At 44.9% G+C, this 17432-nt stretch overlaps 1 protein-coding gene across 4 annotated transcripts in view; it reads right to left on the bottom strand.

Moving 5' to 3' along the window:
* Positions 1–1977: 1977 nt before the first annotated feature.
* The window catches only part of mast3a (microtubule associated serine/threonine kinase 3a), a gene marked incomplete at its 5' end in the record, with an annotated part of 53418 nt that continues 37963 nt past the window's right edge, over positions 1978–17432 (bottom strand). For 2 of the 4 annotated variants that reach the window (XM_083659145.1, XM_083659144.1), the window contains 10 exons: positions 1978–5558; positions 6036–6220; positions 6436–6572; positions 6886–7008; positions 8464–8687; positions 10543–10734; positions 10843–10964; positions 11650–11849; positions 15590–15705; positions 15824–15946. In XM_083659145.1, the coding sequence (XP_083515271.1) occupies positions 4666–5558; positions 6036–6220; positions 6436–6572; positions 6886–7008; positions 8464–8687; positions 10543–10734; positions 10843–10964; positions 11650–11849; positions 15590–15705; positions 15824–15946 (2315 nt within the window). In that variant the 3' untranslated portion in view covers positions 1978–4665. Of the gene's footprint in view, positions 5559–6035; positions 6221–6435; positions 6573–6885; positions 7009–8463; positions 8688–10542; positions 10965–11649; positions 11850–15589; positions 15706–15823; positions 15947–17432 lie in introns of all 4 variants that reach the window. The other 2 variants (XM_083659143.1, XM_083659142.1) reach the window with 1 other exon arrangement.

Raw genomic sequence — 17432 nt, 5'->3', positions numbered from 1 at the left:
ATAATACTGGATTCAGTAATTGCAGGAGAGGGTCTTCAGTCACACAGCTGACTTTGGCTTATTACACAAGTGGCCATTATCTCCATCTATGGTGCATGCATGCAAAATCCTCCAACCTAATATGTAACACACATCACATTAGGACTATATATCAGGCCAGCAAATCCTCCTCATTATAGCAGCCTACTACAGTATGGAGTGAATTACAACAATCTAACAGCATGTCATTACACTGAGAAGCTGAGCTGTAGCTATTAATGTATAGGAACTCAACATACATGTAACCTAATTTACTGAGTGTATAGCTGTAGTAGCTCATTTTATTATGTATTCTATGGTGGCTGCCTATACACACGTTCAGCATAATTTAATTCTTGCAGTACAACTCAGTCAAAGCACAACAACCCATGTAGCTATACTTTTCGAAATTGTTAGCTACATTTCACATTAAACATTTTAGCACTGCTAAATTAAAATAAAAATGCTACAAAGTGTCCAAAACGCAAAACGTTATAGTGGATTTAAAGAGGCCATAAAGGGCCATGGCACTTTAATTCTGCATAAACTTAAAACTTTGGGGAGCTTTTGGTAACACTGTCTCAAAGTACTCCATACCATCGTTTGAGAATATAATCGAGATATGAAGGCAATAAAATAATGCAACGCTCGGGCAACTTTTGAAAATAAACGTTATCCTATACACACTGTAACGGGGTTAGGATTTGATACACGTCAACTGTCGACAAACCCAGAGTAGCCTACCTTGCAGCACGCTGCAAATAATGCAATAATGTCCTATCTGGCTGCAACAAGTAATGTGGAATAAAAAGAAAACACACCCAACAACATTTTCTCGTATTGAAACTTTATCTGAAACTAGGGCACAAGTCAACATAGCGCGGAGCTGCTTGCGCTGGGCACACTTGCAGCGCTTCCACCATTTTCCAGTACAGTGGCTGCCTGCGCCTGAGCCTGGCTGTACTGGAAATGTGCAATAACTTGGAAAAACTCACCCGCAGATATTTCTTGACTCTTCTCACTTTCGGCTGCGGCGCTTCAACACTTCGAAGTAGCAGATATCGCTTAGTGTCGAGCCTTATCTGTAAACGACCGCTTCCCGGGATGCATTCGACTCGTATCAAGCCCCTCTGTTCACTTCACTTCGCCTTCTTTCTCTCTGCCTTTCTTTCTTTTGCCGTACATAACTCCCTGCTCCCCTACACAGCCATTTTCCAGCACAGCACGGCGCAGGAAAGGAGAGTGCGTGGGAACATATATGAGAGCACGGAAACGCACGAAGCCAACCGGAAAAGCCCGAGCGGCTGCAGAAGAGGGGTCACTGGAATGGCTTCGGCCCATAATGGAAATTTGACCCCGACAATCATAAGCTATAGGCCTACTTTTTCCAACCAGATATTTTGAGCTCTCTTTTATTGCAAAGAATGCAGTTCATATGGAAACAAAATATATACTCCACCATAAATCCTTGTCTAATCCCATGTATGGGGCATTTCACTGATGGAGTTTTAAATTGCTATGGTAGCTTCGTTTCCCTGCTAAGAAGTAAACTAGTATAGTGAAGATTACAGGGTGGCTGAGTGAGTGGAGAAGATAATTTTAACAGGGAGGATAAAGTTTTGCACTAGTATTATTGTATATTCAGCATACAACTAAATATAGGGACGTCTCCATGATACAGAAGTGCAGCCCCTTTTGCACAATCCACATCTCAATTGTCTCAAAAGCTTAAAAATAACATCAGTGTTCATAAGTGTCTCTAATATTGTGTACATTCATTGTAGACTATACTATAGTCACGATCTGCCTAATTAGTATTGACGTCGATCATGTACAGTACAGTACAACACTGAAGGAAGATGGTTGTATGGTCGAATAATCCAAGTCTGATCTGAATGTGCCACAAACTTGCAAAAATTGTTGTACAAGAGAAAAAAAGACAAGCCACACTTTGTAGTGCTGGACTTTGTAGTCCTCCGCGATTCATTTATTTCAAGCACTGTTAAGACAATAGAAAAACTGACAATGTCACACCAGTCTGCACCAGATAGCCATGGTAGGAAATTCAAAGACAGTTATGTCATTTTGAGACACGGGGTGGGGGAGCAACAAACACAAACAAATATGAAGAATGACAATTAAGCACTTGTGTGAAGATGTCATCTTATCACACGCTGGCAAAACTGTGGTGAGAAAGATTTCTTTGCTATGTTTTATTTTGTTGTCCGATGCCAAACCAGTCCGGTGTGGACTTCGGCTGAGGTCTTTGTTTACCAAATCACAAAATGCACATTCTTCCTAAAAAAGTAGAGAACATGACATGGCACACCTCAGTGTAAAAGTAGAGAACATGACATAGCACACCTCAGTGTAAAAGGTCTAGAGAAACTATAACTAGATGGAAAAGGGGTGCAGAATGAAAGGACCAACTCTTACAAAACATAACATGGCATGTATTGCATCAGAAAATCCAGCACTAAATCCCTCATAAACACATTGATATTACTTCTTCCATCAAGTGAGACGAACAAGAAATTAATTTATAATTCTAAGCCCCACTGTCCGTAACATTACCACTTAGTATGTGCTCAATTCCCACATTGTCAGTTCCCTTAACCTCGCAAAAATACTGAAACATATACTCCTCTATACCACTACCACACAGGACAGTTTTCGCCTTATCGAACGATTACTTTGAAACAACAGAGTGGAAGCCGGTTCCAAAAAATGGGAGGGGGACAACATATAACTGAAAAAAAACCAAGCCCTATATGTTCACACCTGCTGCCAAAACTCTCATCTTAAAGCTTGAATCGATGATTAAACATCAAACCCAAGAATCCAAGACCTTTTTTGAAATAAACTTCCCGAACTTTTCCAAATGGGTTACAAAAAATTGGGCGATTATTATGCTGGGATGTGAAGCATGCACATCCCTTCCAGGCCGATATCACAACAGATTCTAAGATCACGCCACATAAAGTGACACTCCACATTCTATCTATGAGTCCATCTTCAAGCTGATCTACCCTCACAAGGTCACTTTTTTTTTAAACACCACCAACAGCTGTTATAAGGTCCACCATTGTTCATACAATATACATCAACAGCATAGGTTATTAGTACTGCAACGAGACTGATTCCATATCAAAATATACAAAAGGAGACCATCTCTACCATTCCTTCATCCATTCATTCATCTGGGCTTCTGCTTGAATTCTACCTTTCCCTGCCTTTATTTTTATTTTTTATAATAATTTAACAGAAAACCATGACAAAATCCACACATGTACACATATTTACACTCAAATGTAAACATTCATTCAAAATTACACATCTTTAAAAAAAAACACACACACATGTTTGTTTTCTGCATACGCTGTACAATTTTTTGAATCCCACGGAGAAAGAGATCGTCCTGAAATATAAATGTGCTCCAACTGTTGTACGGCTACTACAACTTGTGCAAACACTTCAGCTAGAGAGAGCGAGGCCTGATCCAACAAGCAGGTAGATGAGAGAGGGCGTTCCAGGACAGAGACAAGTCTTGTTTCAAAAGGTAGTCGCACAGCTTGATCTACACACCTTTACGTGCAACGTTGATCGCGCTATGATGGGAACCCCTGGGAGAAGAGCTCCGATGAGTGTCAACACTGACGCACTTTCCTAAATCATGACCGCACGCGCCACCAATAGTGCCCACGCATGCATGAAGACGCTGAAGTTATGTACGACGGCGGTACCCGTTGTAAATGGTTCCTATGGCTCAACCATGCTTTGGCACCACAGCTCAGTTCCCCAAGTATTAGAATTTTGATATTCTTGTCCGTTAAAATCTTTATACAAGGCCCGTGTTCAGAATCAGAAGGACTCTGAGCACAAATTGTCACAACAATGTATGTAGATCATATTTCTTGTGAGAGGCAGCACAGAAGATCCTGTGTAATTCTATAATACAGTACATACTGGAGGAGAAACATTGTACTTCTGCTTCAAAGGCCCCATTTGAACAGACAAAACGGCAGCCAGTTCCTAAACGGCCTTCCCCTATGTAACAATGAACCATGGTATGATAGACAGATGCCTCCTCCCCTTGTCTGCACCTACCGTCAAATCCACATCGGGAAGTTCTTCTGTGGGTTTCTGACCGCTAACGCAGAGCAGCGGCTGCATACAGTTTGTGCAATTGCTGCAACAAGAGTAGCTGAAGCATCCAAGGCATTGTCAGCAACAACAACAAAACAATTCGATGAGCGTAACAAAAAAGAGTCATAAATAAGTTTCTTCATTTAAAACAAAACTATTTACAAAAAACATCAGTTACACAGTGATTTGAGAACCGAGAGAGAAGAAAAGCAACTGGGGAAAGTAAACAGTTTGGCAGTCATTACTCTGTTAACAGTGTGGTAGGATGTACTGTAGGATGCATATGTTACTGAAAAACATCTATTTTGTCCTTTCCTTCTTCTAGCAGTTGCTGCTTGTGATGACTCGGAGCTCGGGTCACAGTGGACACACATGCAAGGCCTTCAAATTTAAATACAGTAGCAGGTCAAAAGACACCGTCTTCAGTTCCGGGTCTCTTTCCTGAGCGAGACTCTTTGTTGACCCATTATGCCCGTCACAGCGGGGGGGGAAACCTGCGTTCTATTTGGGCTTGGCTTTGTGCTGCGTGGCGCCCTGTGATCTGCTCCCCTGCGGCTCCACGCTGGAGTCCAACTGGGCCGAGTTGATCCAGGACGCCTTGAAGGCCGTGGGCTGCCTGACGGGGAGCGTGGGGCTGGGCGTGGCCTCTTTCTCCTCCAGGTCGTCGAAGCTGCCTTCCGGCACGGCCTCCTGCTTCTTGAAGGAGTCCCTCCGCTCCGACAGCGCCAGCTTCCTCATCACCACCACCTCTTTGGAGTGGCGGTTGCTGCTGCTGCTGCTGCTGCTGCTGCCGCGGTGCTGCGGCGAGGCGGTGGAGGAGCGGTGCTGCTCGTTAGCCCTCTGCCCTCCTATGTAGAGCTGCTGCTCGTTAGCCCTCTGCCCGCCTATGTAGAGCGCCTGGCGCCCGTGCTCGCCGACGCACACGAACCCGCTGGCGGTGTCGTCGCCCTCCAGGTCCTCCAGCCCCTCCCCCTCCGACAGAGGCACCTCCATGGTGTGCCGGCGCGTGGTGTAGGCCTTCTTGTCTCCGTGGTAACCGCCCGTCAGCTTCTCTCCCGACAGCTTCTCGGCCGACTGGACCCTCTTGAGGAGCGGCGAGCGCGGGGGCTCCGCGCTGCGGGGACGCACGGAGTGCCGGGCGATGGTCGGAGGGGACAGGGTCTTGCCGTGGAAGCCCTGCAGGGACTTGGGGTGACTGGGGAGACATGACGGGGAGCAGCACTGGGGCGAGACGGGCTGGGGAGGGGGGATGCAGGCCAGCGGGGACGGGGGGATGCTGCTGGTGGACTTGCAGCGGCCGGCCTTGGTGTAGCGGCCCAGGACGTGGAGGGAGCTGGGACGCGCCTGCGGCACGGGGGAGTTAGGAGAGCTGGAGCAGGGAGAGGAACTTGAGTCTGGCAGAAAGGGAAAGAAGCAAAACAAAGTGGATTGAATAATTTACACTTCCCTGTGAAAGGCCCATACAATTTAATGTAGAACATTATTTAGCACTGATAGACAACTTGATTTACATAGATATTTATATATGAATATTCTAGAATGATAACAAGAAAGTGCGACATCTTGGTTGGTCAACTTGAATATAAGTCAATGTCTGCAATGTCATATTAGGCAAAAAGAAGACTAAGAGCAACAATTATCGTGATTATTTTTCCAGCAGAGAGCAATATGGCCTCTGCTGCAGACCGTGGCACTGGCAGCAGGAGAGCATCAGGAGAGGTCGTGAGGAGCGCTCACATCGCAGATGCAAAAAGTACAAACAAAGGGAGACGGACTGCACCCTTTTTGGGAACGTCATCATCTCCCCCTTTGCCTTTTTGAAACCAGGACCCCCCACGTAGACAAGCACTCAGCACACGGTCCTCTCTCACCTCCAGAGTGGTCCGGGGCAGGGGAGCGGCAGGGTGTGGACGGCCCGGGAGAGAGGCTCTGCGTGGGCGAGCAGGAGAGGCTATCGCTGGACGACTGGTGGAACCCTGATGAGAAGCTGCGGCTGCTCTGTATGGGGGGAGGAGCCGTGTGCTTTGACAGCTTCTTCAAGATGCTACGCCGCCGGCTGCACAAGAGGGGAAATGACTGTCAGGATTGTGTTTGACCCGTCTCACATCTTGTGTTTTTTCCACTTTTAAGGGAAACTCTGAAGGTAAAAGTGCAGATAGGTGTGATTTTAGAGTCCAAATGTCATCTATCTAAAAACGATCCCCTTAGCTTCCAAATGAATATGATGAACATATCAAAGTGTGGGTCAGACTTCATCCTCTCCTCTTTTACCTGTCCTGTCCATCCTTCCTCTTGCTCTTCTTGCTGCGCCGGGCCATCTTGGACTTGTAGCTGGTCTTCCTGGCAGGGCCCACCTTGATGGAGGTGTTCTCCAGAGGGGTGGTCTGCAGGGTCACCATGTTGCCACTCTGTGGAAAACACAGCACACAACATGAACATCTGTCCACGGGGAATGTCGTTAGCGTTTTTAAACGCTAAACTTTAGCCAGGATCCCCAAAGTACAGTACACGTGTACCCCCATATCCTGATTATTTAGGCTCACTTTACACGGCAATATTTGGAATAATCTTTTATTTCACGTATACAGAATTTATTGTTGAGCGAGATATATTGGAACCTGAACTTGGGCAGTAGTTTGCTATAACAGACAAGGATACTGTGCTTGGGAGTCATCATTACCTATCATCTATCTATTGACAGACTATCCTAGGCGTTGTTACCTTGAGCAGCAGCTCTACCACCTCCGTGTGGACAAGTCCCTGGACTGACTCCCCGTTGACATGAGTGATGAGGTCACCAGCCCTCAGTCCCGCCTCGTGCGCTGGACTACCCTCCTCAACACACTGTGTGGAGACACACACACACACACACACACACACACACACACACACACACACACACACACACACACACACACACACAAGCAGATAATCAGTTGTCATGTTGACAGTGTTTCATCAAATGAAATCTGACCATAGAGAAGTAACTTGGGTGATGATGCCATATACTGCAGCAGCTGACCAGTCTTGTGCTGTAGCAGCAGTGGCAGGTATAGTCTCCTGCAGAAGGCAGGTAGGCAGCACGTGAAATAACAGCCACCCAGCGCCATTCTGGCTAAATGTTTTTTGGCAGATAAATCAATAACGGCTACCTGCCACACTGACCAGTAACTTTTTGATTCGATAACATCCGAACGCCTCGGCTTTACACTTTATAATCCTCGGTCTTTGCTTGTTCTTCAAACTTTGTTCCCCGCCGACCACCGTATGGCTCCCTCTGACCGTGGGCAAATAATGAAATCAAAACAAAACAAGGATTGTATCAAACTCCTGATTGGCTGCCTGTTACGCTGGCTCTATACAAAGCGGTAGGGTCTAAACTTCTGGAAACTTTCCCCCCCGTTGCTTGGATGTCAACTAGCTTAAGGTTAGTTGATAGTTTGCGTTATTCTCGTGTCGCCCGTGTTCCCATGAGGCAGCACACGGCAGGTGTTAAGGCCACCAGACAGAAGAAAAAGTCCATTGTATAACTGAATGAGCAAGTTTGGCAATAAAACTCTAAAATCTGCTCGTGTCCTTATTGAATGTTTCATACAATACATAATTCTGCAAACAAAATCGCATTGAACACAGGTAGGGTGACATATGGTATTGCTATTGGGGGGGGGGGGGGGGGGGGATATAAATTATTCTTGGCAGGTAGATTTCACTGTATTTCTATGCAGTGTAGGACATTTTAAAAATATTTTGGGGGCAACTTTTGCTCCAACTCTCTAAAAACTGGGGGCAATTTAAAAAATGTGGGGGCACTTTAAAACAGTAATTACTGCATGAAGTTGCTAAAGCGTACTGTAAACAACAGCGCTGTTTGTGTGAGTGTGTTCTTCGTCTTCTTCTGGCAACCAGCTTGCAGGTGCTGAGTGTATGTTAGAGATAAAAAAATATCAAAATATTGGGGGCAACTGTTGCCCCTGGATCATGGTTTTTAGTGGCATTCTGACATTTCTTGGGGGCATGTTTGCCCTTGCCCCTGGCTAAATTCCTACACTGTTTCTATGGTAATAATTAGGTTGACAGGCAAGTTTTCTATTTAGAGTGAAAAAAAAATCCATATACAATAAGTGTATACAGTTGTATACACGGTTTGCAGTGTGCAAACCTTTTACCATTTTATTTGCATTCATCACTGTAAGTTGTGCACCTGCCCTACTAGGCTGGGATGTGCGTGTCTCCCTTCTACCTACAGTTGTATATGCCCTCAGCTGCACCAGCACCTATAGCTGGGATGAGAAGACGTACCCAGACCATGTGGTGGACAGTGTAGACGTCACTGTCTCCCATGTAGACTCTGATGGCCCGCAGAGCGAAGCCGAACCTCTTCCCGGAGCTGTGGATGACCACGGGCGGCCGGAGGCTGCTGATGCTGAGGGAGAGGTCCCGGCTGGGGGACGAGTCTCTGGAGGACGGGTTGGAGGACAGGGACAAGGACGACTTGGGGCTTGTAGGAGGACCTGCCGAGTCGTCTGCATGGGGGGAGAGGAGCGGGAACAGAAAGGGCAGCGTTTCACTGTGTGTGCCGCTGGTGGCTTTTTGAGTAAAAAAGAGCATGGGATGTACTTCCAATGTTATGGGTGTGAATATATGAACCCTTTCTCACATCATCTCGTCTGCTGTGCTCCAGTGCAAAAGTATATGTGATAAAGCAAAACTGTCATAAAAACAATAATCACAAAAATGGATATTACTCTATTTTGAATGACTTTTTGGAAGGAAGTGCATTGGCAAAACACCAAACTTGGAGAATCAAGTGACATTACATTATATTCTGATCTTGGCCACAACACTGTCTGTGGTCTGTGTGAACTGTGTTGCCAATGAGACTGCATCAGGCTGTAGAGGGCACTGTAAACACGTCAATATAGTCTCAGCAACCAGTCAAACAAAAATATCAGATTCCGTCTCCAAAGACTTCTTGCAATTTGCATTGCACTAAAAACATGTGTGTAACTGTTGAAGCACCTTCCAGCTCTAGTGGAACATTGTGCCCCGACTACTGTATGTAGGAAAGCAAGCCAAAAGTGGAGAAATGGGAGAAAATTAGTCCTATTATCCTATCCTGTTATTTTAATTTAAAGAGATATCACACACTTTTCTCAGCTGAAAATCAATGCATATGGGATTTTAGCAGTGTTGTTGATGAATGCAGGTCAACATCCTAACAATTTACATGTCAATTTTAAGAATTCTTCATGTTGTATCAGTCACTAAACTAAACCGCTCCAACACTGCTCAAAGCTACAGTACAAGATTCGAATTTCCCCCTTATTCCTATTTGCTAAAACGGCTGGTTATGTGACATCGGCAGTTTGTGTCATCACCAAACACCCCCCCCCCCCCCCCGCCCCCCCACCCACCATAAAACCGCCTGCACAGAGGAGATGAGCTTTTTTGAATTCAGAGATAGACTGAGAGATAGAGAGATAGCGCAGTCAGGAGTCGCTGGAAAACATGATTATAACATTATAGCAGGCTACTTACTATAGGATAGTATATTCAAATTTACACTGATATTGTACATATCCTGGTTTTCAGACATGCAAAATGGGATTGGGTTGCTTTATAATCAGGAGATGTAAACATACAGGGTTTTCGCTGTGTCCGGTGTCCAAACAGAATTTATTTTACTGGACAAATGCATTGTTGTTTTTTTATATCTCCATGATCACGTTTCATTGCAGTGTTAAATGCATTGCACAGACTGCTGGCTGCCTGCTGCTCAAACGTCTGCTGTGTTCCCAGCTGGGAGAATATCACCTATGTTAAAATCATTGCAATGAAATAGCCAGCCAAAATCTACAAAAATATGTCTATCTTCCTTTAATGTAGATACAAAGAACCGCTGGATCGGCACGCATTTCAAAACTGGCTATTTGCAAAGATCGCTAGTATGTGTGTCTTCCTGAGTCTCTCCTCTACCAGGCTCCTCCATCCGGGGCGCTCGCGCTGCAGTGCAGCCGCACGCAGGCAGCTTTCCCCGGCTGCTGGGGGCGGGGAGACCCTCTGGATGTCCTCCACGGAGGTCTGGCTCTGAATGACATTGCGCATGCGCTAGCTGAAATACACAGCGCTCTCCCATTCGCTCGGAGTTCATCCTATCAAAATGTGGAGTGGGGAGATTCTAAAGTCTGAATCCAGGCTAATCAAAATGTGCCTTTTAAAAAAAAAAATGAAATGACAAACGTCAGAGCTGAGACCTCTGATTCTGGGGTGTTTAGTATCTCTTTAAATATCCCTCTCTGTCTCAGTCTCCCCCCCTGGAGTTTCTATCCCGCTATTGTTTTGTTTGCGTTTTGTAAAGGTTATTATTATCCCGTCTACCTGGGGTGATGATGAGGGACAGGCCGGAGACTGAGGCGGACTTGGGGACTTTACAGCCAGTGGGGGGTCTGGGCTTCTCTGGGGTCTCCAGCTGGTGGGCGATGCGTCGGGACGCCCCTCTCCTGTAGGACGGCCTGGTGCCTGTGCTGTTGCTCCGGAGACGGATGCGTCGCAGGTTAGACACCATCCCATCTAGGATCAGAGAGACAGAGCTTGAGCACTGGTGTGTGTGTGTGCGCTTAATATTGACCAAACCAACAGAGAAACAGGATGTACAGAGTGCTGCTGGGTCAGTCGTACCCTCCTCCTCTGCACCGATGGTGAAGCGGGACATGGTGTCCAGACTCTGGGTGCTGTTCATCACCAGGGGGCTGGCGCTGCGCTCCGACTGGGAGGAGCTGGACGAAGCACGAGGACGCAGACTGGAAGGAACAAAAAATAATGACAGAATTTCAGTAATACTCGGGACAAGCCAGAATCACTTTAGAAATGTTTGCTTACAAGTACAGTCATGTAGAGCTATGGAAAGGCAACATGTTTTCCTCTGCTAAATCTTGGCCCCCGCTGCATCAAAATAATATGAAATGTCATGAAGTCAGGGCGGCTACTTTGAAGAATCTAAACTGTAAGATCGCTTTGATTTGTTTGACTTTTTTGGTCACAGCATTAATTCCATTTGTGTTATTTTATAGTTTTGATGTCTTTACTATTATTCTAATGGTAAAAAGAATTGAGAAAGATTATGGTGTGTCAAACCTATTGACTGGTAGTGTATCTTAAGATGGATATATGCAAATGTTCTAGGGGGGTAATGTTAACTGATATAACATATTTAGTTTTTGTGGGACCTGGCCAAGAAAAGCAACACAAAATTATAGACGCTACAAAAAACGACCGCCGGCGTAGTACATGCGCACGACCCAGCAGCGGGGGGGGGGCGCTGCTAAAATCAAATCCTAGAGGAAACACTGTCCTTCATATTTTAAAAAGGGGAGATATTGTGTTAATTAACTGCCATTAACAAGTGGGGGGAGGGAAGGGCTGTAATCATTTCTTCTCATAAGCACGCTTCACTCCTACCACTCCCAACCCGCTCTGAGCTCTCACCTCCCCCTGTGTCCATCTGCTCTCCTGTCTCCACTAGCCAAGTGTTTGTGTCCGTCTCCCGGGGACATGCCTTCCCGGCCCTCCCAGCGCTCCTCCTTCTCCTCGCTGTGGCTTCGCTCGATGGACGACAGGCTCTGGTTGGACGACAGGCTCTGGTTGGACGGCGTGGAGGTGGACAGGTGCTCCGTGCTGCTGTACACCTGGAGTGTGGAGCGAGTTGAAGGTCAATATTCTGTTCTCCTCCTTTTGTCACATATACAGGATTAATATCCAAGCAGTTTGAGTCTTTTGATTGAGCAGTCATAGCATAGCATTATTTTATTCTATCAAATCAGGTATGTCTGTCAATCATCTCAGATACCAATGATGGATGGCTTGAAGACTAGGGATGAACGATATTGGATTGTGTTTTTGCCGATCTCCAATATGCAGATATTTTCCAACTCTTTTGGCCGGTTGCCAATGTCAATATCGATATATGCAGTGGAAGTGGAATTAACACATTATTATTATGCCTACTCTTATCGTTGAGGCCCACTGGCAGATGCAGACACAAATACAATTCCTTTCCAAATGTACACATTCACTGGGCAAAATAAGAAAACTACTTCAACTTAGGTTATGTCAGTGTATCTTAAAGTGTGGGGCGCGCCCCACTTGTGGGGCGCAGTGGTATTACAGGTGGGGCGCGGGTGAAATCCGCGGAACCAATGTTTTAGCCATTTTTAGGTCGGACTTCTTTTCCCCGTGAGGAAATAAACAAACCCCGCGCTTCCGTAGTGACCCGTTCATTCATCAGACAGACTGGAGGCTGTTTAGTTTAGATTAGTGCACAATGAAGAGACATTTGGCTGGGACAAACAAGGAGTCGGAGGGCGGCAGTCAACTAAAAAAACCGAGACGAAAATATGATGACGCCTATCTTGCTCTGGGATTCACAGTCAATGCGGTAGGAGACGAGGAGAGACCAGTCTGTGTTCTCTGTCTGAAAACTCTGGCAGCGGACAGCATGAAGCCTAACAAATTAAAAAGACACTTGGAGACAACACACCCCACTTTCGTCAATAAGCCACTCGGGTTCTTTCAGAGGAAACTCGGTGAATACCGCAAGCAGGAAAATCGCTTTGTAAAAGTGGCATCAGTGAACAGCAAAGCACAACTAGCGTCATACAAGGTCGCATACAGAATTGCACAGTGCAAGAAGCCGCACACCATCGCTGAGGAGCTCATACTCCCAGCAGCTATCCATATGGTGTCAACTATGCTGGATGAGACCAGCGCTGCAAAATTGAAGACTATCCCGCTGTCCAATGACACAGTTGCAAAACGTATGTGACATTTCAAATGATCTCGAGGAACAACTCACGGAAAAACTGACAGACACACGTTTCGCCTTACAAGTGGACGAGGCTACGGACAGCAATAAAGACTGCTTGCTTATCGCCTATGTTCGCTTTGTCACGTCGGAGTCACTGAGTGAGGATTTGCTGTTTTGCAAGTACGTTACAAGCAGAGCAACAGCTGAAGAGCTATGCTTCTGGACAGTTACCTGACACAACACGGGCTGAATTGGGAGAACTGTGTGGGTTTTTGCAGCCACTAATACTGAGAAAACTTGAGTCCTCACCATTATTATTATTATTTTCTGCACAGGTTGCACTTTATTATTCTTTTGGAAAGATTTGCAGTGGAAAACAGGCTCATTGCAGCCACTAATACTGATAAAACTTGAGTCCTCACAAATGTCTGCACTTATTATTTTCTGCAGGTTGCACCTTATTATTGTTTTGAAACGATTTGCAGTGGAAAACAGGCAGCCCTTAATACAGTGATAGTGACTTGAACTCACAATTAAGATATTTGAATTTATTTTGTTTTGTAGAGGTTGCACTTTATTGTTATTGTTTTTGAAAAGATGTGCAGGGCAAAACAGCCAGAATATAGAAATGAATGGTCATTATGTCAATAAAAGTTAAACTTGGACCGTTTTGTTTCAATTTTGTTGGGGCGGTGGGGCCCGAAAGATTTTCTTCCTCCAAAGTGGGGCCTGACAGAAAAAGTTTGAGAACCACTGGGTTATGTACTGTAAGAGATGTCATATTCTGGCATAATGAAGCTGGGGCGACTACGTCACGTCTGGGCGATCAACGCAAGGCATTGTGGGTAAATAACGATGGACTCCTGCAGTGGGTTGCACCAGCTGTGCGTAAGTTGAAACGTAAGCTAGTTTGAACGTAAAGTCTCACTAAGTCCGAGTTTACGCACTACTAAAAATATTTGGGTTGCACCAAGTGAAATAGTTACAACGTAGGCATAAGTTAGAACTTAAAATTTACACCTACGTCTTACTAGGTGTAAAGTCCTCCGTAAAATAGCAGTTGGCACGGATTGCAACTTGGCACCGTGGCGCATCGTTGTTTTGCGTCCGCAACGCGCTCTCCGTGATAAATTACACCCTTTGATATTTATGACTCACGCTTTTGTTTCCCACAAGCTGCAGCACTGCATACAAATTAAAATAACCGCAACAATTTAGTGAGGCAGGATGGTGGTATAGCCTACAATACTGATGAAGAGCTCACAGATAAACGTTAACAGTAATATGAACCTAAACGAACGTTACTCAATAACGTTCTCATTTGATTAGTGTTGATGAAATATGAAAGCACTAATTTGCGGTGGGCAACATGTCCTGTTTTCACTCCACTTAAACAACCGTAAATAAACACCGTTTCCACCGTGCTTTTCACTGATTGGTCACAGATACTGTACACGTCATTGTCTGCGACACTATCTTGGTTAGTATGGACTTTAGGGTCTAATAGTTAAGATGTACCTTACGTCTCCGTGGTGCAACCAAACAAAGACACAACTTTAGTGTCAAACTAACTAGTTTGAACGTAGCAGTTAGTGTGGACTTTACACCCTAACTTAAGACAGAACTTACGTTCAGCTGGTGCAACAGGCTGCAGTACACTAGTGCCACTCATTTATAAATGACCCAAGGACAGCATGACATGGCGATACATTACAACTTCGCCAGCCATAGATTGCACAAGATACATCGAAAATAGTCATTTGAGCCATCTTAAGTAATGTCACTCATGTCGCTTATGTGACCTAGTTAGAGCCTGCTGTCTGCTTGGCATTTGAATAAGGGCTTGGTATTAGAAACCACGCAATATTTAGAATATTGATTATGCGAAACTTCAGATAACAACAGTGTGCGGGAGGTAGGTACTGTTTTATTGTGATTGCTAACTTGTATGTCGCGTACGGCCAGTTTAGCGGAGCCTGCAGCTCCCTATCGGGGAGCTCTTTCGAGACAAAGTCGGCGACTTACGGTTTAAACATACAAGTTGAGACTTTTTATGGAAACATGAACATTTTATGAATACTTGTAAGCATGTCTCTAATTCGGCATACACATACTCCAATAAGAAGCACACATTCCAAATACATAAAAAATGTTTCGCCGGTGATTCCCACAGTGCTCTCTCTACCCGCAAAATACACAGTGGAGGGCGGTAGTACAGCAGCAGAGCGAACCACTTCTAAACATGAGATTTTACATTGACAAAGTGCTTCTTGGGAGATAATATGTATGCCGAATTGGAGAGTGGCGTAAGGTTTGTAAATTATGTTCTGGTGGTATTCAATTTACCGATAGATAGGGCCACATTTAGTTGCCAGTTGAATGGAGTTTGGTGTGAGTGCTACTAGCCTAGCCGCGATTGTCGTACTTGACCACAATGCTTTGCGCTGGCAAGCACTCCTCACCCGCGCTTACGTCACGTGCCGCAGCCCTATTAAAGTGTCTTTTTATCGGCCTGTCATATCAGCAGAAATGCTCGTTTCGGGCCGAGATTTCCTTTATCGGCCCATACCCAAGATGTGCCAATATATCAGACCAATAGGCAGTAAAAGATAATGATGGTACCTTGCTGAAGCGATGGGCCACGGAGGAGAACTGTCGGAGCTCCAGAGAGGATTCATCATCGTCGTTGGTCTCATCGTCCTCGTCTGAGTCCAGGTGACAGTAGCGCTCCGACCGGGCTGCAGGGGACACAGACAACCATCACACACCAAGAAATACATTTGGTATTGGAATTGTCAACAGGCACTGGTACTCAGTGTGTGTGTGCGCATAGATCCAAATTAGTCTGACACCTACTGTCAAAGTAACTGGTGTCGTCGTCGGTCTCGAGTTGAGGTATGAACTCGGCTTTCTGCCTCAGAAGACCATTCCAGTCCAGACCCAGGAAGAACATGTGCATCTTCACCTCAGTGGTCCCCCCTGGAGAAGAGAAGAGAAGAGAAGAGAAATGTTACAGGAGTAAGTCAAGTTACAGGATGTTTATCATGAGTAACGTTACAGGAGTAAGTAAAGTTACAGGATGGCCTAATGTGCCACATTAGAACAGCGTTCCCACACATTTTCACGGATAACATTTCAAAACTTTTCCATGGATCCATAATATAATTTCCATGTAATGTGAGGAGGTGACTCTGAATCAATACCAGAAATGAATTAGCCTGTTAAACCAGCCGGTCACGTGAACTCACATTTCATTTACCAGTCTAGAAATGAATACTACGCTGGGTCAATTGGACACACCTCTTTTTACATTGGATGTTAGTGCTTGCATTTTCCATAAAAATATTAGCCTAATATAAAATACTAGAAGAGGTGTGTCCTATTTGTCCAGTGTAGTAATAATCCCACACACTCCATGACTTTTCCACGTTTTCCCTGACCGTGGGAACCTTGTTAGGAGGAATACATTATCAGTAGGTGCTGGCGTCAAATCAGCTGCTCTCATTGCCTTTGAAGGCCGCGCCCCTCCTGCCATGACGGGGCACTGACAGCTTTGTAATGAACGAGGAGAGTGCAGATGGGCTGCGCCAAAAAAGCTTCTCCCGAGAGGAAACTGATGTCCTTGCTTGTGAGATGCAAAAGACACAAATATGCTGCCAGGGGCTCATGGTGTACCTTTTTCATTAGACTTCCTGTTTCTACAGATGCTGAAATGCCGATCACCGTGTTTTCCATGAGTGATGGATGCATATATAGGTTTAGTAATTATGTATTTTTCATGTTTTTTTCATGTTTTCATGTATTTTTTCATGTATTTTTTCATGTTTTTATATTGTATGCTTTTACATGGACCCCAGGAAGACTAGCTGTTGCCCCGGCATCAGCTAATGGGGATCCATTCAATAAACAATAAACAATATCTACAGTTTGACGCCGGACATAGATTCAGAGAACACCCCCCATACAATCAAATGTCTTTGCCATATTTTGTTGGTTGCCTGTAAGAACACAAAGCCATTTGCATGATTGCATGAACTCCTCATAATAATCCAGTTCAGATGACTGAAGTGCTTATTTTGAATATCCAAAGAGAATTGTGGAAATAAGGGTTTTATTAAAAAAAAAAAAAAAAAAGTTTCCTGTCACACCACTATCAAATTCTACCAAAACACACGTTGCTCGTAGCAGCCATACATACTGTACGCCTATTGGAACGTTATCTCTCTGCCTTATTTGCACTTTTGCCTTAATCACATTTTTGTTGCACGCATAAACACGTCTACTGGTTAAAAGACTATCACTAATACTTCACTCACTTCTCAATCACTTCAATCAATTATATCTCAAAGACGTCTGAGTAACTTAGGCAGAGGAGCAAGCAAAATTGAGAGATTTTCTACTGAGTGCCAAAGTCACACGCTCTTCTTCTAGGTCATTTTTCCATAGACATTTAGTAAAAGAAAAT

The sequence above is a fragment of the Poromitra crassiceps genome (assembly GCF_964638095.1).
Source record: "Poromitra crassiceps genome assembly, chromosome: 23".
NCBI lineage: Eukaryota > Metazoa > Chordata > Actinopteri > Beryciformes > Melamphaidae > Poromitra > Poromitra crassiceps.
The sequence above is the reverse complement of the archived record's forward strand: the minus strand, read 5'-3'. Positions and strand labels throughout refer to the sequence as shown.